General features: G+C 41.8%; 1 protein-coding gene and 1 pseudogene across 2 annotated transcripts in view; one reads left to right on the top strand and one right to left on the bottom strand.

The window, feature by feature from the left end:
* LOC144629660 (uncharacterized) overlaps positions 1-23997 on the bottom strand; it is a 78747-nt pseudogene that overhangs the window by 47132 nt on the left and 7618 nt on the right. The window contains exons 4-6 of the transcript XR_013566408.1: positions 3190-3302; positions 2084-2278; positions 768-891 (exon numbers count right to left, since the gene is read on the bottom strand). The product of XR_013566408.1 is annotated as an uncharacterized LOC144629660 (transcript). The remainder of the gene's footprint in view (positions 1-767; positions 892-2083; positions 2279-3189; positions 3303-23997) is intronic.
* Positions 9517-12308, top strand: LOC144629661 (uncharacterized). Its single transcript, XM_078487892.1, has 2 exons — positions 9517-11853; positions 12288-12308. The coding sequence occupies exons 1-2, from the start codon at positions 9517-9519 to the stop codon at positions 12306-12308; spliced, it is 2358 nt and encodes a 785-aa protein (XP_078344018.1).

Raw genomic sequence — 23997 nt, forward strand, 5'->3', positions numbered from 1 at the left:
AATGCAGATTCTTCAGGATACCCCTGCTGAGTCTGAGACCCCTTGCGAGTCTTGGCGAGATCATCTAGAACCAAAGTTACCCGTTATATAATACCGTGGGGAAACTGTTTCAATTTTGACATGGTAAAATTATTTTACAAAGTCAGTGGTCACTATAAAACTAGAAAAATTACTTTTGTTCGTCGCAACCAACAAAAGCAAAAAACATCTTATTTTCTCTGCCAAGTTAGTGCCAAACCAAAACCATTTGTGACGTTATATCTCACGCACACTTCCCGCCATTTGTATGTTTTCCCGCGCATTTCCAGCAGTAAGGTGTTTTCTCGCGCGCTTGCAGCAAGTTACGCGATTTCCCGCCATTGCAGCCGGTTCGGTTTTCCCGCGCATTGCCAGCAATAACGTGTTTTCCAACGCACGCTACCAGTTAGTAATACATTTTTCCTGCGTTTCCGCCCTGGCAACCGGTTGCACGTTTTCCTGCCATTGCAACCGGTTCATGTTTTCACGCCATTGCAACCGGTTACATGTTTTCCCGCCGTTCCAACTGGTTACATGGTTTCCCGCCATTTGAACCAGTTACACGTTTTCCCGCCATTGGAACCGGTTATATGTTTTTCCGCCATTGCAACCGGTTTAATACATGTTTTCCCGCCATTGCAACCGGTTACATGTTTTCCCGCCATTGCAACCGGTTATATGTTTTCCCGCCGTTGCAACCTTTGCAACCGCGTTAACCACTACAAGGAACGAATTGAATTGAATCTTACCCCTGGTCCTTGAAGAATTCCAAGTAAGCTTTTTCATTGGTTCTGGGCACAAATCGCAGACAAGTTTTCCTTTCCCATTGTTTAATGGCATTCTGCACAGCTCGAACAGCGCTTTCCATGTTTCCTGTAAGAGGTAACGACAAGGAATTCAAATTCTTTTGTCTTGGTTTTCCTCATGGGCTGAAGTTCAGTCGATCTCATCCTTGAAATTGGCTCAGGTATTATGTTTTAAATATTAGTTAAAAGTCTTAAAACTGTCAAACATCGTTCGCATTCACATAATGTAACTAAGTTCAAAAAGAGCCGGGGTCTTAGTTTCAAAATTCCATCCACAATGCGAGACTAGTCTAACAAAACCTCTCAGTCCCAAAAACTTGGTTCCTTCAATCCCATGTTTAAGGTCGCGCAGGACCCTTGCTCATTAATATATTCATTAGCCAAATTTCTTGTTGGAGTGCTGTCTTGTAAAGCTTTAATTCACTACATTTTGAATATCGATTCCTCTAAAATTTAATAAGTATACCCAGGGATGATGGAATTACATCATGATTGTCCTTTTACTGAGAGATGACCGTTGTCTGTGATGTTACAAGCCCTTAAAAGTTTAACTGAAGATAATGCGATTTTGTGTCCAAGTTTTCAGCTAGCACAGCGCACCAAATTAAATGATTATATAGCCTAGTGATAAGTCGTAACTTCTTTTGTGTTCCTACTAGAACGAAATTTTCGATTTCAAAAACTGCTACAAGTTAATGGCTTCTAAGAGAGTAAAAATGTGAAATCTAAACTTTGAAACATGCTATCTTCATTTTGAGAAGGAAATTTAAAAATTCGCTCTAGCCAGAACACAATAGAGTACACCAAGTTTATGTTCCTCGCGAATCAACTCTTGAAATTCTATATCGGCGGGGAAAACTTGGACACAAAATTGCAGGTTTTGAGGCTTCCGAAGACCTTCCGAGTCGATGTTTACAACAACGTGTGCTTTATTTAAAGCTGTGAATCTAATTATGATAATTCGCTATGTTCCAGCGCACGGGATGCGAGGCTGAGAACAATACCGTGTAATTACTTGTACAAAGAACTCTGAGAAAAAAAAATTCTCATGAATATTTCGTTTGTTGTCGGCTTCAGTCGTCGCAGTTCGTGCATACTCTTTAAATAAATACATACATAATGATTTCAAGGGTCCTGCGCGACCTTAAGTCAATTTTTGAAATGCAAGGCTATTAGTACGCGCAAGAATTTTTTTAACTAGAAGCATTATAAACCATAGTTAGTGGAGGAGACTGGCCCTTAACTATGTATAAACTTACCTATCGAGCAGTCAAACGTGTATGGAATGACAGCATTTGGCCAGCGTTCGCTGTCTACATTGCTAGCAGCACGTGAGTCAGACGAGCCTTTAGTCGGGTCGCCATATTTCTTGAGATTTTCTTCTTGTTTCTTTGTCAGTCTGATGTCTCCCTCGTAAAACGACAAGTGCTTTCCTGGCGGGCTGTGATGAGAATCTTAAATTGAAACAAAAAAATAAAGATTCAATGTAACTTTAGGTTTAGGTGAATTTAAAGATTGTTTTTGGTCAGCAGCGGTATTTTGACTTGACTGATTTTATAGCCGCCAAAGCAAAATTCAAGCAGTTGGAAAATAATGCCGTTTCTTAAGATGGAAGATGGCGTCCTCTATCAAGTGGCCGCCATCTTGGATTTTTTCGCCCGAGAAGATTCTGCGAACGAGCCTTAGTTCTCTCTTTACCAGACAAGCATAATTTTGAGGTGGTGGTAAACCAGGACACTTTGTTGCGGACACAGATGTTTCCCAGTATAGAAAATAATAAAGATGATAAATTTGTTAAAGATGGCAAATGTTTCCCTGTTTGCCAGCACCAGCAATATTTGTTGCGAAAACAAAGTTTGTGTCCGAGACAAAAAATGTGTTTGATTTTTTTCCAGAAACATTTTGTGTCCGGAACAAACGTTTCCAAACATCTGTTTTGTGTCCTGCTTATTGGCTCACCCAAGAAACATCACAAGCAACAATGTGTCTGCAACAATGTGTCCTCGTTTGTTAAGGCCTTATTTACACGAAATATAAAAGTACAATGTTTGTAAGGAAATACAATGCCAATAGAATCTAACCGGCCTGTTAAGCCTAGTTTTAACTAGCGACGCAAGCACAAGCGCGATCACGCAAAAAGGACAAATTTTGACCCTTGTGCTTGTGCTTGCCGCAAGCACATGCAATGCGCTTGTGCTTTTGCTTGAGTCGAAGCCATTTTCACGGTGAAATAAGAGCTGTTATCCTTGCGCTTGTGCTTGCGCTTGTTCTTGCGTCGCTAGTGAAAACCAGGCTTTAAGAAACCGGGAAAGAGATTTTATTTTAAGAGAAAACGTAAAAAACCTTCCTCAAATGGTTATCTCACCTGGATTCAAATTGGCTTTCAGAATTTGTTCCATGGCACCGTTTTTTTGACCCTCGCCAATGGCGAGCGAGCCAAGAACCACAAAAAGGCCGAGAAGAAATGCTTTAGCCATACTGAAGGTAAGAGAAAACATAAATAAAACAATGATATATCAAGACCGAAAAAAATTTTCAAAACAATTCTTTAACAACGTTAAATACTTCTTTGAGAATAGCAATTATTCATAAAGAAAAATAAGGATGGCTGAGATTGAGTGAAAAAATTATATGGAAGCTAAGTGGACTAAAAATTCATGATCACAATTTCACTTTCAAGCATCAAATGCAAGACTTCCAAAATTATGCAGTTTTAAATTGTTTCGTATAAGCTCAGAGCATCAAATGTAAGACTTCCAAAATTACGCAGTTTTAAATTGTTTCGTATAAGCTACACATTTTTTGAAAATCATTGCGACTCCATGCACTATAATCGCTATTAAATGTAGTTAGAATTTTTTTGGAATCTCTAAAGCACGTAGAAGGCTACTGAGAAGATATAAAATTTCGATATATAAAATATATTTTTATCCGCTCAACATGTAGACGGCCTTATTTTCTGGGAATTAAATAATTTAAGTGTATACCTGTAGCAAAATCAGCCGGCTTCCTACCAACCTCAGCAAAGGAGTAAAAAGTTCAGTTTTTGGAATCTGGTTTTAAGACAACACCATTTGTTCAGATGCCCAGATGATTTTTAAAATTTCCTTTTGTTTAAGCTCAACTCTGCCACCTTGTACATTGTTTTTAAAATAGTTTTCTACGATTCATAGTAAAAGGCGTTTATTCCATTACAAAAGCCTTTTTTTCAGAAACCTAACAAAAAATAAATTTGATTATGTATGGATGGCTTTTGCAATGGTATTTTTGCTATATGAGAAAAAAGACGTTACTTTTTTTATTTGTGATATTTAGAGCTGCAATTACGTCATAGGTCATAATCGATTTATAGCATTTATACGTAGACGATATACTGTAAAATTTGAATTCCCGATTTATTCTGGATAAACAAAAGCTAAATAGACCAAAAAGAAAATAAATATGTCTAGAAGCAAGAATTCCAAGGAATTATTTAAACCGATTTAGTATATTTAGACACCTGAAAAGCTGCTTGTGAAAAAATCCTTTTAAAATGTAAGCATTTTTCATGTGCTAATGGCACTTTGTGTTGTAGTAAACGAGAAATAATGATTCTTTAGGCATGTTTAAAAGCTTTCCTGCAATATTAAGCGAGTAAAGTAGGTAGATTGATAAACACATCGACTCTAAAAACAGCTTTTCCAAAAAGGAACTAGAAAGATTGTGAACTTGTTTATATGGAGACATCTCGTTCCGACCTAGCCAACACGAGCGAAAGAATTTTTCATACATTTTTTTATAAATAGCAGTGAACAGTTTGTATGAGAAATCGAAAAGTTAGCTCGGGCGGTGTGGGGCAGGGGGGGGGGGGGGGGGGTGGGGCAGGATTACCCTGCGTAGAGGGTCACTTCAACCGACTTCAACCTCGTTCCCAGTGCTTTTTCCTTGGTAATTTCGAAGGGGATTCCAAATTACCAAGGGAAAAGCCTTGGGTGCGAGGTTGAGGTCACTCGCTTTGAAGGTAAGGTGTCCTGTTTGGGTGGGGGCAGCAAAATTGTTCTATGGAAACATTTTCAGGCTTTATTAACACTTCCTACGCTATTGTTGCCTTAACTATCTGGGGCAAGTCGGAACAAACAGTACATGCACGAAACCGAGAAGGCCCATTTTTTGGCTCGGTCAGCGAAGAAAATGTTCTTCATATAGATGCATTGTACCGGTAAAGGGGGGGGGGGGGTGCAAACTTCCTGCCGGGAACAACTCTTCTCCATGTAAATTGGCCCTCACATAGGCCAGCTTTTGGCTTTGGCTATAGAACGCAAAGAAAGATTGTATTTTCAGATTACGCAGAGAAAAAAGGAAAGAAAATGCGGCTTGGAAATTCGTACAACGGATCTTCACTTTTTCCGTGTCTATGGAAGCGCAATAGGCCATTTCCGAGTTTCCCTTTCCCTGTTTCAAAACGAGTCTACGTGGTTTCACCTACAGGTCCATTTTCATGCAAATCAAACTCACTTTCGCACGCAGACTCGTTTTGAAACAGAGGGAAAGGTTTACTCGGAAATGGCTTATTGAAAATTGCACAACGAAACTTACTTTCCGCTGTGGATTTGCAGGGAAAAAAAGGTATCCTTAAAATTCAGTCCGGGTACGCATCCTGAATGGTTTAGTATCGCAAGTTTTAGATTTCAGTGGTGAAATTTTCGGAAACAGTGTTTTTGCATTCGGCCCTACAATCTGGAATAAATATTGGCCAAAATGACGTTATTCGAAAATGAAACCATGTGCGCGTTTTGTGACGAAAATTTTGACCGTGCCAAGCCGACTTATGTTATAATTATGTTTCGTACGTAAGGTCTCTATTTTTTCCAATTGTGATATCTAATTCGGATATATAAAACTTGTTGCGCATTATACTGAATTTTTTTTTTATTACTTCGCTTTAAAGGCTTGAGTAAACGAGAAGAGAGCTGATGGACTAGCTTTACCTCTGAAGGAGCGAGAACTTTTGTCGACTCATTAAAATTCGAAGTTCAAATCCTGTGAAAACACAAAAGAGTCGCTGAGAGCACACTTGAGAAGTTAAGGGCACATTCGAGCTCGTCAAAACAGCAGAATGTTTCATAAATTTTTGAAGAATAGTAAATCAAAAGTAGGCAAAATAAGCCAGTTGATAGGGAAGCGCGAGAGTGACGTCACGACTCAGAGACTCAGACAAATAAACCGAAATTGCGGACGATTTTCCTAAAACACTTTCTAAAGCAGCCGGTATTCCTTAAACACTTTCGCGCTTCGCTATTCATTTTTTATTCTAACGCGTTTTCAGAACGTAACTAATAATAATGCTGAGTAAACACAATTTGTGAATTTCTATCAAGAGTTTTGCTTTCGAAACCTTAGGGTGACACGTACGCGTAGGACATTCTGAATGCAAAAACACTAAAATTAATTTTGACCATCATTCACGAAAAAAAAAAGAATTTCCTTATACGAAAACTTGCCAAGCACAAGTCGTAAAGGGGGACATTGGGGTGTACCACAAAAAAAATTCGCTAAAACTGCAATATAATAGTTATCCTGTATAGCTAGGTAAATGAGCAAGTAAATAAAGACTTTATTTAACGAGGGCAGCAGTAAAATACTAACGAACCAGTGGCCCTCACAGCTAGCGGGGAATGAAGGATAAATTATTACCCTGACTATCGTCGACCAAAACGCTAAGAAAACACATCCCGCAGGTTTGGAGAATACGGCAATACCGCAATTCAAGATTAAAATTACCGAAATACTGCATAAAAAATTGGTTAATAGTGTAATACCGCAAACGTTAATGACCCACTTCTGTAAATGAAACGTCAATTCCTTCGAACCCGGGCGGATAAACTGATATATTATTATTGTTCCTCCTTGGTTTACTATCGCCTGTTTGCACTGTTTTCTCTGCTAAGCCTCTAAAGCACATTCAAATGCCCCAAAGCAACCCCTGCTCTTACATAACGTCAAATGCCGGTTACAAGCCCTGGGTATATACAACTTCAGTAGGAGTTTTTAAGGGACTGTGTCACGGCTATTTTATTAAGCTTTGCCAATCGGTTAAAGTAGATGGTTGACAAAAGCTGAAATACGTTCTGTAGAGCCATCACACCGATATTATGGGTCTTCCGACAGATGTGTTCATAATAGTTTACTTTGCAAATTTTTGACTATGACAAAGAAAACCGATTTTCTTATTTTCTCAAAATAAACAGTTATCACTATAAGTAGTATAGAGGGGAGTCCACAAATACCACCTCGAATTAGACGCTTTTATCGCAGCCGGAGTTCGTTTTTTGGCAAGTGTTAATGAGTTACGGTAAATTCCCCGACTTTGTTTACCCACGCGGAAAAAAACAAAATTTGCATACCATGTTCAGGCAAGCCCTTGACATGTTCAAACAAGCCCGTGACTGTCACGTCTCACTCTCAACGTAATTCGACAAATACCACACCGAATTAGACGGCAAGGGGTCATAATTGATATCACGTGCATTAAATCAAAAGAACAATAGTTGTGCACGTGTAAAACAATAGATTTTTCATTCCAGAGTGCTTAGAACTCAGATTTTAAGCACACAGGAATGAAAACAACTTACTAACGTCTAAAAATATCATTCGGGTAAACCCCGACACCCACGCACAAATTTGCATGCCGCGAGCGGCTTCATGTCAATTGAACATTTGCTGGGCAATGGAATATACACAAAGATGGGCCGAGGAAGACGCGGAATTTGTTACATGAGCGGAAAAAAAACTTGAAAAATTTTTTCAACCCACCTGCAGCAATGTTTTTACAAGAAAAAAGGGCGAAGGCTGCTTCCCAACCCGCTGTTTTATTGACAGAAGAGGAAATCGCGCAGTTGCGCGCTTTTGACAAAAGCTTTGTTGCGAATCTTTTGACAGGCAATTGACCTTTGGCCGCCATGCTTGCTCAATTAAGGGAAAACGCCCTGACGTGTTTGGGTTGTCATGCTTGGAAAAGCAAGGCCGATTTTACCCCGCATTTTTTTTTGACCGCAAAAGCAAGAGAGAGAGAGTGGAAGCACGCCTCGTCCGAGCGCAGGGAGAGCAGGGTGGGTGGGGGAGAGCGCCGCGAGCTGGAATGTCAATTGAACATTTGTGCCTTTTAGTTACAGAGCTTGAGCAAGGTCACGTGGATTTTTAAAAAAGCGAGTTGACTGACAAAATCGAGAAAATGACAAAAACAGCAGACCCTCTTCCAAAGGTCGCTTTAAACATAATGGATGCACCGATTCCGCTTGGAGTGCGAAGGAGATTGCGCAGCCCGTTGCGACCGCAAAGGAGATTGCGCAGGCCGTTGCGAGTGCGGAACTATCCACCAGAACCGCCAAGGCGCCACGAGGAAAAAAAGAGGAACATCCAAAGGGAATTTGACCCTTTTCCGCCGCACGGAAACCGGGAGGTAACAAATTATCAGAATGAGATTTTGAATCTTTTTGATGTCGCGGAAGACGAGGGGGAGGAAAATAGTGGCCGGCGTTTTATTCGATGGCGTTTTACCAGAGGTTTGGAAAACGATCTTACACCAAACTTTATGCAAAAAATCCGAGAAAACGTAGGCACAGCGTTTTATATCAGGCATACTTACTCGTATTGGTTGCGCAACATGGAGGATGGTACGGTCATTGTTTACTACACTAATAATAAAGGCTCACCTTGGATTAACAGGCTTTCTGAAGCGAAAAAGTGGTTGACCGAACTGGAGACAAAACGCCTGGCCTTTGACAATATCGAAAGACCTTCAACAAAGTGGGTGTTTTATGGCTTTTTTGATGCTGAAGTAAAGGTTGTGCTTGACCGACGACCGCTGTTAGGCACGGGACCCTTACCATGTTGGCTTCGCAACCTTGCGCATGGCAGGTCGATGGTTGCGCTAGATACCTATCGAGATAATTTGTGTCTATGGCGTTGTATTGCTGTCCACCAAGGAGCACGTATTGATCGAAGCACAGTAGCAGCCCGTGGTCTCGCAAAGAGTTTCTTCAAACTCGAAACTGTGCCGACCGACTGTCCAAAAACATCTCTTGATGAATTAGATAAAGTTGAAAGGCATCTGAATCAGGGTGTCGCTTTTTCTGATTGGCTCGGCATTCGAGTTTATGAGCCTGAGCGTGAAGAAAATGAGGAAGTCGTATGGCACCTAAGAAGAAACTCTCCAGCTATGCTGACGAACATTCTGACAATCGGAATTTACGAAGGGCACGCGTTTGTCATTAAGGATATTGAAAGGTTAGCCAAGACGTATGCATGCGCCCATTGCAACGCGAGATTTACACAAGCTTGCCACCTTAAACGCCACTATCAAACTTGCAGCCAAGGAAAAACAATAATTGATTGCCCGGGCAAAAAGGTTGAAGAACCGCAGACAAGCTTTGAAAAGGCTTTCTATCCAAGCCATCAAGCTTCCAAAGAATCGCTTCGGTGGCTTGACCAAGAGGCCAAGCGGCGGAAAATTCACATTCACCACGCAATGTGCGGACATGGTGGTGAGCGTTGGGTTGAGCGCGCACCTGTCGACGGGTACGACCCTATTTCCAAAACTGTATTTCAATACCACGGCTGCCACTGGCACGGGTGTCGAAAATGTTACCCGCAAGATCGTAACAAAATCATTGACCGCAACGACCAAACACGCGAAGACAGGTTCAAAGCCACAATGAAACGTACAAGATTGCTTCGAAGGGCCGGCTACCGCGTGATCGAGGCTTGGGCGTGCGAAGTAAGGGAAAACGAGCTTGACGCGCCGCGGGCGCAGACAAAAAGCTATCCGCACGCGATTTTGTACGATTTTGAGGCGTATGGTGACAGTAAACAGAGAAAGGAACAAACGTCGGCGCTCACGACCGAAAACACACATGTGCCAATCTCGGTAAGCATTGGCGACACCCTTGAAAGAGAACCCACCCACATTTGTGAAAGAGACCCGGCGGAGCTGGTCCGCAAGTTCATGGAAGAGCTGGAGAGACGTGGAAAAAACATTCGGGCCCAAGTAAGAGCGGAATTTATGCCAAAAGACGTTGGCCTGCTTCCCAAAGCGCAGCGTCAAAAAATTGAGGAATGGTGCAACCAAGTTCCTGTAGTTGGGTTTAACTCGGGCAGTTACGATCTGAATTTGATCAAAAATTACTTTGTAGGCCGCCTTGCCGACACAACTGGCAAAGTCAGAGTGGCGAAAAACTGTAACAAAATCATGTTTTTGCTTACTCCGAGCTTCCGTTTTCTTGACATTATTAACTACCTTGGGCCGGGAACAAGCTATGAAAAGTGGGTAAAGGCCTATGGGAGCGAGGCCAAAAAATCGTGGTTTCCTTATGAATGGTTTGACACTCCTGAAAAGCTTGATTATCCAGGTTTGCCAGATTATTTTATTTGTCACCAACCGGGCTCGGCTTGCCAGCCTTGGTATTCAAAGTTGAAAAACTCTTTTGTGCTAAAACTTTCAGAATGGAAAGCTTGTAAAAAACTGTTTCGAGAAAAGGGCATGCGCACTTTTGCAGACTGGCTGCGTTATTACAACAATCTCGATGTGACCCCCGGCCTGGAAGCTCTTGAAAAAATGAAAGCTTTTTACACTGAAAAGAGGATCGACATTTTCAAAGACGCAGTCAGTATCCCCGGAGTAAGCTTACATTACCTGCTCAGAGGATCTGTTGAAAGAGGGGCTGAACTTTACTCACCTTGTAAAGAAGCGTACGAAATGCTGAAAGGGGCTGTTGTTGGTGGGCCAAGCATAGTATTTACGAGGCGCCACGAGGTTGGCGTCACAAAAATCAGAGATCACCAGTACTCCGATCCACATCTTTGCGAAAACATTGTTGGCTACGATGCAAATGCCCTTTATCTGTCAACAATGTTGCAAGACATGCCCTGCGGAAAGGAAGAAGTCCTCCAATTCACAGGAGTTGAAGAAGTGCAGGCGAAGGTACTGACGGAAAATTTGAAAGGAGAAAACTCTGCTCATATAGCCAAATGGTTTGGATTTGCGGAAGTTGACATAGAAATTCCAAAAGAGCTGTGGAAAAAGTTTGAAGAGATGCCGCCATTTTTTCACAATAAAGAGGTCCCAGGCGGGCTTGTCCCACAACACATGTATGAATACTTGAAAAGAACAAAAAGAAATCGTGGAAATGGTAAAAAGCTCGTTGGAGCCCTTTCTGCCAAAAAGATTCTTTTGTATGCTCCACTGCTGCGCTGGTATGTGGAACACGGGGCGGTGATTACGGCGGTTCACCGAACGATTGACTACCAACCGAAAAAAATCTTCAACTGGTTTGTGGAACAAGTGACAGAGGCGCGAAGAACAGGCGATGTTGAGAGGTGCAAGGCCTTGCTGGCGGACGTGTTTAAGCTGTTGGGAAACAGCGCTTACGGGAAGCTGATCGAGGCCCTTGAAAGGCAAACAAACGTGATTTATACAAAAGACGAAAAAGTGGTTGACCGAGCTCTGCGAAGCGCGTATTTTAGCGACTTAGATGAAATTGGGGAAGCGTACGAGCTGGAAAGCCGCAAGCCAAGAATAACAATCAGCAGGCCTTTTCAAGTTGGGATTGCGGTTTACCAGTTGGCAAAGCTGCGCATTTTGGAATTTTACTATGACTTTTTGGATAAGTATGTTGATAGAAAGGACTTTGAGCTAATTCAGATGGACACGGACAGCTGCTACATGGCCATTTCTGCTTCGAAGCTTGAGGACATCGTAAAACCCGAGCTAAAACAAGAATTCGAGGCCCAAAAAAAACAATGGCTGGCTTGGGACAAGTGGAGCGGCCGCACGCCCGGTCTCTTTAAGCTAGAGTGTGTGGGTAGCCGGATGATTGCTCTCTGCCCAAAGTGTTATTTTATCGAGGAACAAGATGGTGAAAAAAAGAAGTTTAGCACCAAGGGTATGTCAAAGGCGCAAAACGAAGTAACTTGGCAGCGTTTCAAGGCCGCTCTTGAAGGCAGTGTGGATAAAGCGAGTAACAGAGGCTTCCGTATGAAGGAAGGAAAAATGGTAACTTACGAGCAGGAAAAACTGGGTTTGAGCGCCTATTACGACAAACGTTGGGTGCTTGAAGACGGAATACATACCGAACCGATTGAATATCACGTTTAGCTGGCATTGACCGGAGGAAGGGCGGTATCAGAAGGGACAACGAGCAGCTCCTCGCGCACAAAGCCACGCTTAGGGCCGTCTTGCAAGTAATACAAAACAGGTTCGTTTGGTTTCATTACAGCTCTTTCAAGCGAAAAGACTTTTAAAGACCAGATTGGATCGGTGGCACGTTTTCCGCCACCTTCTAACTCACCCGGCTGGTACAAATATCTAACATTCACGGAGGAGGGGAGCTTTTTTTCGCTCTTACCAACAGGCCTCAAATAAGGCGTCGACGGCTTGGCGGCAACGGCTTTTAATTTAATAGCTTCTGAGGGTTTTTTGCCCGTCAGTCGTGTAACTTCGTTGTTTAGAGCGGCAATAACTTCGGGTAGCCTCTTGACCCACGCTGTCGACCGCTGACCAGATGGCAGGGTCAACTCGACACTGTACTGATAACCAAACAGGCGCTCTGCCAGTGTGCGGTTGAAACGTTCAACAATGGCCTGATCTCTGTGAATGTTAACACGCCCGCGCCGAATAGCTGTTTTGTGATTTTCCATTTCTTTGGTAACAGCGCCCATGAATTCGCGCCCGGGGTCAACTTGAAGCAACTGTGGCCATTTCAGTGCACTTCGCCTGTAAATTGTCTGAAAACCTTTTGCAACCTCAGTTGAATCTTTGGAGGTCAAAGGCTCGGCCTCTTTGAAACGGCTGGCAACGTCAACAACAGTCAACGCGTATTTGTAAACTTTTCGCCCTCGCGGCAATCTGTCATGAGGAAGAAAAAGAAGGTCCGCCTGGTGGACCGCGTTAGGAGAAGACACATCAAACTTTGGACGAGGAACGTATCGTGGTGCGGGAAGGTAGATTTGCCAAAAAGCTTGTTTTCCGAGCCACCTTTTTGCAGTATCTTCGGAAACCTTTGTGGCTTTGGCTAATTTTTTTATTGCAGAAATTCCTTTCCAGTATCCTTGCGGGCTGTAGTAACGTGACTCCAATTTATTATTTTCCATTTGAACTTTAAAGACTTAATATAACATGGAAGAAAAAAAATATTTTGGCGATGACAGCGAGGACACTTGTTTTCTTGCAGGCTTTAGTAATAATATGATTGCGTTTTATTATAACTGTGTTGAATCTTTAAGACTCAAGCACCTAAAAGACAAAAAAAAATTTGGCGATGACCCTTATGGTTACGGCGTTAAATTTATGAGAGACGATGAAAAAAACCACAAAAAACCTGAACCTGTAGCCTGGATAGACACTTTAACAAAAAAAGATGTCCACAATTTCTTTTTGGTTCTTGCGAAAAAGAAAACTTTTGAACCAATCGTTTTTCAAGAACCTCACGGTTTTGAATATCTGGAAGAGATAGAAAAAAGATCGATTCCGCCGGCGGCGAACTTGTTATATTTGAAAACAGTTTTGAAAAAAAACGGCATTTCTTGGCAGGATTTTGAGCCGACAAGGCTGTGTTTTTTGGCAAATGTGTTGAAAGAATACAAAAGGCACGCAAAAAGCGTTAACTACGTCTGTTTTTTGTATTTTTATTTCAAAAAGCTTCCAGAGTCTTGGCCAAAAAAAGAAGAAATAATCGAAAAGCTGGAAAAAAAATTGACGAAAAATAAAGAAACGAAAAAAGCTGCCGAGAAAAAATTTCAAGATTGGTGGGAGCGCACGCCGTCAGTGTGATTTGAGTAACGCAGTTTCGTTTTTTTCGAAGAGAAGGCACTGTACTTTTTGACGATTTCTTGATATTCTTCGTCAGAAATTTGTCCGTCTTCAAGGGCCGCAGAAGTAAGAGAGTTGATTGCCAACAGGGTTTCTTCCGCAAGTGAAAGTATTTTTTTGTGTTTTTTCGCTTTTTGCAAGAAAAACTTGACAGTGACGCCCAAAGAAGTTGACGCGAGAGAAAAAAGTGTTGCGGTTGCAATCAAAGGACCGCCAACGACAATGCCGACAGCGGAAAGCGAAGCAGCGAGACCTGAGCCGGTAAGAATCGTCGCGGCACCCCCTGTTAAAGCGCAAGCTGTCTGACAACGAGTATGCCAGCGCTTGAATTTGGCGGAAGTCTTTTCGTAGTGAGTCTGCTGATTTTCCAAGGTAAGTTTCATTGCCTTTATTTCGGCGCGTCTGTATTGGGTAGCGGTGGCCATTATACTTGAGGGCAAAATTTTTTTTTGATTTAATCGCAATAATGATTAACCCATTTTCCTGTTTTTTTGTTATAAACTGTGGCTGAGCAAGAAGGGTCTTGGTTTTCTGAAGGGTGAGTCCAAAACTTTTTGCTGAAAAACCCCGTTTTGGTGTTGAAAGCGCCCTTTGCTATGTCGCCTGACCAATATTTTTCAAGAAGCTTTTTATCGCCACCGAGGAGTGCTGTAACAGCCATACCCACATCTTGCGCTTGCTGAAAACCAGGGATTTTTTCTCCGATTTTTTTGTTTATGGTTTCTCCGACTCCTAAGCCAACCTTCTGCTTTGCTGCGATCGTGTTTCTTGCTAAAGTGTGGCCCCACTGACGCTTGTTTTTGGGAATTGCATCAAGCGCCTTTACCATTTTTTTGTCTGCCGCATGTTTGCAGCCTTTCACGTCTTTTTTCCCTTCGCACACGGAATAATCAACGTCGTGTTGCATCGCGACTGCGTCTGTTGCTCCGGTGGGCTTCTGCATGATTTTCAATATCTTTCCAGTTTTTGGGTCGTATGTCAGCTGCTTTTCAAGAGGATTGTAAGGTCCGGTGTAGTTGTGCCCCGGCAGAGTCCAACCTTTTTTTGGTTTTGGTAGCTTGCCGATGGCTTTGTGAATGTCGACGCCTGCCCCCGTTTTGTTTGAAACGAATCTTGTCTTTGTGATGCCGCAACTTTGGCATTTGACTTTTAGCATGTTTCGGCCATTTTTGGTGATCACCGCTTTTTCACTACCGGGCACGTTGGGGGTAAACTTTCTTTCTTTAACGCAATACACCTCCATTCTATACCTGATGCAGAAAATACCTCTTGACCACAGCCTCGTTTTTTAACAAATCGTCAGAAAACATTTCAAGAATTTTCTTGAACGACCTTCCTTTGTTTCGTTCGTTTAAAAAAAGCAAACAGTAGTAGCCACAGCGCACGCTTTGTTCCCACTGAAGCTGGTTGTCGTTTCGCAAAAAGCTCTTTTTTTCCCGCTAAAACAAGCTCATTTTCCCATTCTGCGGGTGGGGGCAAACCGAAAGAGTCAAAGTACTCATAGCTTTCTTTTTCGCTTTTTTGAAAGCAACAAACCCAATGGGTGCCGAGTCCCCCCAAGTCGTCCATGTTGATTATGCAGGGAGAGTGATTTTTTGGCAAAAATTCGTTTCTTGAAAAAACGCCTTTTATCGGGATTTTCAGATAATCACACCAGGCAAACAGGTCAAAATCAGTTAAAGGGACGTCCTTAAAGTTCATTTTTTTTCCCCCCAAGTTCCGATAAATGGCGGCGGCCGCCGCATCACATTTGCAGGCTGAACCCTCATACCATTTCCACCTTTTGGTTTTACCTGCAGCCCTTTTCCAAGAACCGCGGTTTTGATGATTTTAACTGAGTTTTTAATTTGTGTTTTGCTCATTTTTAGATCAACCCCCTTTTTTCGCTGACAGCTTTTTGTATTTTTTTGATTTGCCGCGTGGTCAAATGCAAAGAGTCACCATTTTTTCCTGCAATGTCTTCGTACGACAGTCTTAGCGTGATTGCTGTTTTGTTTGAAAACGCCTTGGCGAGGCTGTTTTTTTGTCCCTCAGAAAGCGCAACCTTGTGTGGGTAGTAAGAAGACATCGTATATATATTTCATAAAAATTTAGACAACAACCAGTTCGTTGCCCACCTGTCTCAAAACCATTTCGCTTTCATACATAATAGCAGCAAATATCGTGTAATCCTGGGCATTTGCCGCTTCATTTAGCCTGTAGTGAAAAATCAGCTGCTTTGGATCGTTGGTCAAGTTCTCTTTGTTTTCTCGAAGGTCGAAGTAAAGAAAAGGGTAAAGCGAGCTGAAGTTGCTTGTCTGCAGCTGAACTCCTGTATTGTAATCATTCTTTCGGTAACGGTAATTCATCACGTCATTGAGGATTCGCAGCTTGAAATTTTCGTCATACTCCAGCTCAGGATAAAACTGGGAAGTACCGTACTGCAGCCTGCAAGTAGCGAGCTTTGCTGAGTTGTCTCCGTCGATGTTGAAAGTGTCGAAAAAGTACGGGTTTTGCCGACGATCGTTCACTTTTCGGGTCTGCTGAAAAAAGATAAAAACATGCTTTGCGTTTTTAATTCCTGGGCTTATTTGCCAAGTTCCAAAAGCCGCGCGTTGGCTGGTGCTGGGTTCCACCATTTCACCCATGTAAGTCCACGTTCTTGGTTTCAAAAAGTCTTCATTAGCAAGCTGTTGCCCTTCACTCGTAAACCGAAGCAATGGAACCCACAGCTCAAGGGTTTCCACAACAATTCGCCTTTCTGTAGCGTCGTTGGCTCTCTGCCAAATCATTTCATCGTCAGACTGAAGTTGTATTTCAAGCTCAAGCGGCATTGGGGGCAAAAGCTTGTCACTGAGCTCTTCGAAAAAAGAGTACCTGTTCAGAGGAATAATAGTGTTGACCGTTGTACCTGCGCCGTGGGCTAACAACCCCCTTTGTCGAATTCCGAGGTTTGTTGCGTCAGCGTTTGCATCAGTTGACGGATCTGTGTCCAGGTACCAAAACTGGCTTTTTGCCGCACTTCTGGCGTAGTCATCAGAAAAATCCAACAGGTTTTTAATAAATATCAGCTTGTGAACGTTGTCAACGTTGTAAAGAGGTTTTCCCGCGGATTTTACCACAAGTTTATTTATCAAAGAAAAAGATCCATTAATTGGTGCTGATTCTGTGTCAGCTGCAACAGCCGCCCCATCTGCTTTTGCTTCGAATTTGAAATCTGCACGGATGTAAGCGTTGTACCAGTCGAACCAGTTTTCTCTGTCCGTCACAGAAAATTTGTAGCCATTTTTCACCTGAAACTGGGCGTTTCCAGGAAGTGTTATGGGCTTGTCAAGCCCAAATCTCATAAACTCAGTTTTTTCCAAAAACTTTCCGCTTCGAAACATCGCTTCAAAACCGGGCGTATATATTATCCACAAAAAAATTAATTTTTTGAAATGATTTGGTTCACCTTCATCTCTGCTTTTCTTTTCAAGATATTTTCAAGCTTTTGTCTCGACGTTTGGTTGAGTCCTTTCTCCATGGTTGCTTCTGTTCGGGTCAAAATATTGTCAAGCTTTTGTTTCGACGTTTGGTTGAGCCCTTTTTCCACGGTTGATTTTTTTTTTTTCAAAACTTGCTGAATTTTTTCCGCGCCACGCTCTGCAACTTTTTTGGTAGTTTCAACTGCTTTTTCAGCGGCTTTTTCAGCGGATTTTTCAGCGGCTTTTTTGGCTGCCTCTTCCGCCTTTTTTTTCCCGCTTTTTGCGAATCGTTTACCGATCGACATCAAAGTGTCTCTTACGATCCCCGTTCCTTTGTGCCGATATCTGTAGCGACCTCTGTCGTAAAAACGCGTCCACTCACTTGGGTGATTCATCCTATACTTTTCTCAAAAATCATTCTTCCTCTTCGATGAAAATACTCAAAGCGACAGGTTGTTCGTTCAAAAAAAGGTCGTTTCCGGCTCCATCACTGATTCTGATTCTTATTGAGTTAATCCGGGATTTGTTGACCGGTTGCCACATGAGACGTCGAGGCTCTTTCGAAAATGGGTAAGAGATTTCAAGTTTCGATGTTGACAACATGGCCAGCACATCGTCTCCAATATTGTCAACAGTTCTTGAAACAAGGTCGCAATGAATATAAATCCAGTCTACCCCTCTCGTCAAGTTTGGTACATGATCGCCAACGTTATTCGTGTCGTTCAAGATTTTTTTGTCAAATCCGATAAGCTTTGAAAGTTCGCCTTCGCTTAAATCAAGCTCGTAATCGTTGGCAATCAAAATTGTAACCCTGTATGTCGTGGTGTAAAAATAAAGTTCAAAAATGTTTTTTGCATCTTCAGTTTTTCCTGTCAGTGTTTGAAAAGCGTCGTTCAGGTCTTTGTAATCATACATTCCATCAGGAAGGGTGGCAACAATCCAGTCTGAGTCACTTTTTTTCTTCCATTTGAATTTGTTATTGTCATATTTTTCTGAAACATTATACCAAGAATAGCTCATCGTTATAAGCTCGTTCATTGCCGTTTTGTAGGTTTTTGAAGGGTCCAAAACAATCGGTGGATTGAAGACGATTTCAAAGTCATGAGATTTATTTCTCGCATTACTCTTTTTCGCAAGCGCGGAGTCAAGGAAAAGGTTAAGATGTTTCATCCTATATACTTATGAAAAATTTTTTTCGCTTCTTCTGTTGACAGCACTTTCTGTTTCGTTAACATTTGCAGCAATGAAACAATTTGTCTGCGCAACTTTTTCGAAGTGTTTCCTGCTGCAATCGACCCGAGGCTTATATAAAGTCTGTCAACAAGAGCGTTTACATCAACAACACCACTCCCCTCTTGATCTGGTGGTTCTTTTTCAAAACCTAAAGAAGCTTTTGCTTTCTTCTTTTCTCCCCTTCTTTCTAAAATTTCGTCTCGCGCTTTTCTTATGTCTGCAATAGTGTAACCGTAAAATTTTGATTTCGGGCTTTTCACAACATAGTCGGGATTGTCTTTATTTTTCGTTAACATGCTGTTCAGCACCTGCAAATCAGTTGATTCTGATCCCTGAATTCCTGGTTTTTGTGGTGTCTCCCATTTGGCGCGTTCAACTGACTGTGACAAGTCTTGTGGCGGTGTTGTGCCTTCAGCGCCTTCTGTTGCATCATCATCACCCCCTTTTGCACCATCATCATCATCATCCTCTTCTTCGGCAAGAGGTGGGACTGGTGATGATGTTAATGATGGTGATGATGTTGGAGTTTCGTCTTCAACATCTTGGTTAGATTCCGCCATCGAATAGTCAGGCACTTCTGGTGTCGAAGGCGGAGTTACAGGAGGCGTTTCTTCATCCGGCGCAAAATTTTCACCAAAAGGGTAGTTAAAGTCAAAATCATCCATGTTATAGTCTGGTCCTTCAGCATCAGTTTTCTTTTGCGAGGGAAAGGCATGGTCAAGCCTTTGGGTTACAGGTTTAAATAGCTCCTCACCTGAAATCTGTCCAAATTTTTTTTCAATCGCGTTGTTTTTCATTGCGGCAAGTATTTTTGCATTTTGTTGCTCAACAGCCGCCTTTTTTTCCACAAGCGCCTGCCATTTTTTCATCGACATCTTTTCAAGTATATATATAATCAACAAAAAAATGAAGATTCCGAACTACGACCCTGGGTTTTGTTCGCAAAGCGCTTTCAAACAGGGGCATACAAGCATGCCATCCGACACTTTTCGCATGCTTATTTGTGGCCCAAGCAACTCCGGAAAAACAAACATTCTTTTACACATGCTTTATGAGCTTTTGGTTTACGACAAGATTTATCTTTGTGCAAAAAACCTTCATCAAGAAAAGTATCAGTTTATTCTTGACGATTTCGAAAAAAGAGTCAATCCAGAAACTGGTTATGAAGTTATCGAAGCCACAGACACCGTCATTCCCCTTGAAGAACTCACAGAGGACAATCAAAAAATCGTTATATTTGACGACATGGTTTGTGAAAGCAATCAAAACGAAATCATCAATTACTTCATAAACGGAAGGCATCGACAATGCAGCGTTATTTATCTTTCTCAATGTTTTTTCAAAGTTCCAAAAAATATTCGTGACAACTGCAGCCATTTTTGTATTTTTTCCTTTCTTCCAAGAGAAAATAATCGTATTGCAGATGAACTTGGCATAGACAGAAATCAACTTGATCGGGCCACAAAAACAAAATTCTCTTTTTTGTATCACGACCGACCAAAAAAAACTTCGAAAAAAAATTTTGACGAATATATATAAAATGACTACAAGTTATTGCGTCAAACAAAGAAAGCAAACACAATGCGTGCCCGGCAGCGAACAAATTGTGCTAACCAAAAACAAACGCCGTATGCTGAAATGTATTTGTGCCGAATGCGGCGCAATGAAAACAAAATTCGTCAAAGCACAAGAAGGCGGTAATTTATTTGATTTTTTAAAGCATTTCAACCCTAAAGAAACTTATGACGCTGTGAAAAGAAATAAAGTACCATGGGTGGTCGATTGGAAAAAAGGGTATGAATTGCTCACAGACGCATTTAAACCCAATCCTGTGTCTGCTAAAACTGCCAAACAAAGGGTCGCAGGGTACAAACGTGAATACAAGGCTTATAAACAAAAAGGTGGAACCAAAAGCTTCAGTTCATGGGCATTGGCAAAGGGTTATGCTTCAAAACCAACATTTTAATAAATTCTCTTTCTTGGCATAAAAAAATAAACCAAAAAACTTCGAAAAAAAATTTTGACGAATATATATAATGGGTGCTTTCAACGGTGACACAGGTCATCCTTCAAACGGCTCAACAACCGGCCCTCCCGGCCCCCCTGGCCCAAGAGGTTCAATTGGCCCCGCCGGTCATAAAGGCGATACCGGCCCCCAAGGCCCTCAAGGTCCCACTGGTCCTGCCGGTCCTCAAGGCTCTCGTGGTCCTACGGGTCCCGCTGGCCCAAAAGGCGACACTGGTCCTCAAGGCCCCCAAGGCCCAACTGGCGCAAAAGGTGGTATTGGGGAAAAGGGCGACAAAGGTGATAGCGGTCCAACTGGCTCTACTGGTCCTGCCGGTCCACAAGGGCCCCAAGGTGCAACTGGCTCTGCTGGCCCCGTCGGCGCAACTGGACCTTCTGGCCCTGCTGGTCCGAAAGGTGAAACCGGTCCAACTGGGCCCGCTGGTGCCACGGGGCCGGCTGGGCATACTGGCCCTGCTGGTACAAAAGGGCCAAAAGGGGATGCCGGCCCAACTGGTCCTACTGGTCCACAAGGTCCCGCTGGCCAAAAAGGCGACCCTGGTCAAATGGGTGTTGTCAATCAAAACTTGGTAATGAACGACCATTCAATCAAACAGCTTGCAAACCCCGTTGGTGACCAAGACGCTGTAAACTATGTTTCGATGGAGAAGTATGTTTCAACTCACACAATTTCTTCTGGTGTAAACGAAAATTTGTTTTCTCATTTGTTTTTTTCAGCATCTTCTTTCAAAGGTGTTTCAAACATTGCCTCCTTAACAACTGTTGACAATTTTAACTCCGGTGTTCACTTACTCAAAAAAAACGCTTTCCGTTTTAATTTGGTAAAATCTGGCGACACTTTCAATTCAAGACTTCAAATCGGACTAACAGGGTTACCCTCGGGTGATTACACTCTCTGCGTTGAGTTTTTCTTTCCCGAAAGTGATCTTGACTGGAGTTTAAGTGCTTCGTCGCCTTTTGGAAGTAACACTGTCAATTATCATACAAAAAGATTCAACAATCACACGCCAAAATACATGCGAACAATCATTCACTCACAAAAAGCTGCGTCAAACAGTGACGATAAACTTTTTATTGACATAACCAATCCTGGTTACTCGGGATCACAAGCAAGTGAGCAAGCTTATTTGATTGCTTATGGTGTAAAGGGTTATCAAGCGGACGTGCTAAGCGATGTTTTTGAAAAACCTTTTATTATTTCTTCTGGAGACATGGTGCTTGAAACAAATCTTGATATGAATGGGTTTGAGTTAAAAAACTATTTTCCAAAAATATCAAATTTTGTCATAAACGGTTTTTATGATGGAACCGATGGTACAATTACTCTTGGGGGTCGTTTTCACCCAAGTTCTGTTGTTTTTTATTCGGTTAAATTTAATTTTAATTTAAATTACTTTATTATGCCCGTTGACGGAAGAATTGAAGAATGGCAGTTTTTTATTTTAAGTAAAAAAGATGATAATGTTGTAAATGATGAAGTACAGGTGTTGATCAAGGTTCAAACAGAAAGGGGTGGAAGGGGGTCAGCCACAAGGAGTTCATCCGTTTCTAATTTCCAAAAACAGGACATTGTTTCATTAGAAGCATTAAAAGGAGACAAAATTTTGGTCGCAATTTCAAATAAAAACGGAGCAATAAATACAAAAACAGGTTTGTTAAATTTGATAATTTTTGGAAAATATTAAGACGTACAAAAAAAACAGTTTTAAAAGAGTCAATTTCCTGTCAAGAGGTTTGCGACAAGCTCTTTGTCAAAAGTTTTCAACTGTGCGATCGCCTCTTCTGACAATAAAATCACTGTTTGATTGTTTTCTTTAGCAATTTTATTATGTTGAAAAGTTTGTAAAGGGGGTCCAATAAACCTTTTAACTTTTTTTTTCCCACTTGTTATCAAAACTCCTTTTCTTCCTCGGCCCATCTTTGTGTATATTCCAATGTCTGCAAATGTTCAATTGACATGAAGCCGCTCGCGGCATGCAAATTTGTGCGTGGGTGTCGGGGTTTACCCGAATGATATTTTTAGACGTTAGTAAGTTGTTTTCATTCCTGTGTGCTTAAAATCTGAGTTCTAAGCACTCTGGAATGAAAAATCTATTGTTTTACACGTGCACAACTATTGTTCTTTTGATTTAATGCACGTGATATCAATTATGACCCCTTGCCGTCTAATTCGGTGTGGTATTTGTCGAATTACGTTGAGAGTGAGACGTGACAGTCACGGGCTTGTTTGAACATGTCAAGGGCTTGCCTGAACATGGTATGCAAATTTTGTTTTTTTCCGCGTGGGTAAACAAAGTCGGGGAATTTACCGTAACTCATTAACACTTGCCAAAAAACGAACTCCGGCTGCGATAAAAGCGTCTAATTCGAGGTGGTATTTGTGGACTCCCCTCTATACTACTCTATATATAGACAATAAATGAAAGAAATCAGTCGATTTCTTCCACTTCTGCAACGCAAGATTTTTGCCCGGTTTTTCTGAAAGTCGCTCTAAGTCTTGAGTTGTTTATTCATTCGGTTCGGATGCTCCCGCTATGCGGGGCTTTTAACAGAGGTCTTGGCCCCGGGGACGGGGTAACCAGCCGTGTTTTAACACTTGGTATTAAAATGTTAAATTCCCCGCTAAGTCCCGGGGGTCGGGGGCCGGGGTTTCAATTGACTGATGCATTAACCCGATAGCTTTATTGCAACCAAATGTGTCTCCCGGGCGTTATAATTTAGAGTTACAAGTAAACGACACTAACTTTGAAAAATGTTCAGCCAAAAAATATTTCAAAAACCCATATCGCAATCCGTTTGCAATCATATCGCAATTTTCGTCACTTTAGGCCATCCGTACCTTCTTTCGTAATTGCTATGTTGTTTTGGTAAACAAGAATCAACTTAAAAGGCTCCGATGATCGATACATTGTCAGAAAGCCACTCTGACTAACGTTAAACGTTCTAACGTTTCTTCACTCTACTTGCAAACTTACTGATTGCCTATTTTTATTTCAACTACAATGTAATTATGTTTTGCGAGGACGTTAACAGGGGGGGGGGGGGGGGCTTATATCTGGAGAGGCCTATGAACGGAATATTTTCTTAGTCAGTAGACAGTTGGAACTAAAACCGGAATGCCTTCTTTTATTTTATTAATGTTATTCTTGTAAGCAGTTTAGACGAAAGTAAAACGCACGTAGTAATCAACTAGTTACTCGGACCACCCAGGAATCGAAAGTGCCGCAAGCAATTTATGAGTAGAAAGGCAGTTGCACAGTCTTTGTATTTGTTTCAGTGGTTTTGAAACTGCTGAAAAGCCTGTGTAACCGTTATCAAAGGAGTCTTGTCTAAGCGCAGTTTAAAAAATTTTAAAGCTTTGTTCGTGTTTACATGACAAGAATGACCAAAATAAACTTAAAAAAATGCGTGCACGTTGTAAAATAGTACGTCGGTGGGCATTTTACTCTCGAACCATCAACTCCGTTCATAAACAAAGAAATTAAAAATATTTATATTATTTCCGTCTTTTTTTCATTAATATTAGTGTTAACCTATTGCAAGGACTTTTCAACGTTCAGAATAACGCAGGGAAGCATATTCGCATATTGCACCGAAGCATACAGGTTTATAACTCAGCAATCGGCAA

Source organism: Oculina patagonica, chromosome 11 (genome assembly GCF_052425735.1).
Source record: "Oculina patagonica isolate OP01 chromosome 11, crgOcupat, whole genome shotgun sequence".
Taxonomy (NCBI): Eukaryota; Metazoa; Cnidaria; class Anthozoa; order Scleractinia; family Oculinidae; genus Oculina; species Oculina patagonica.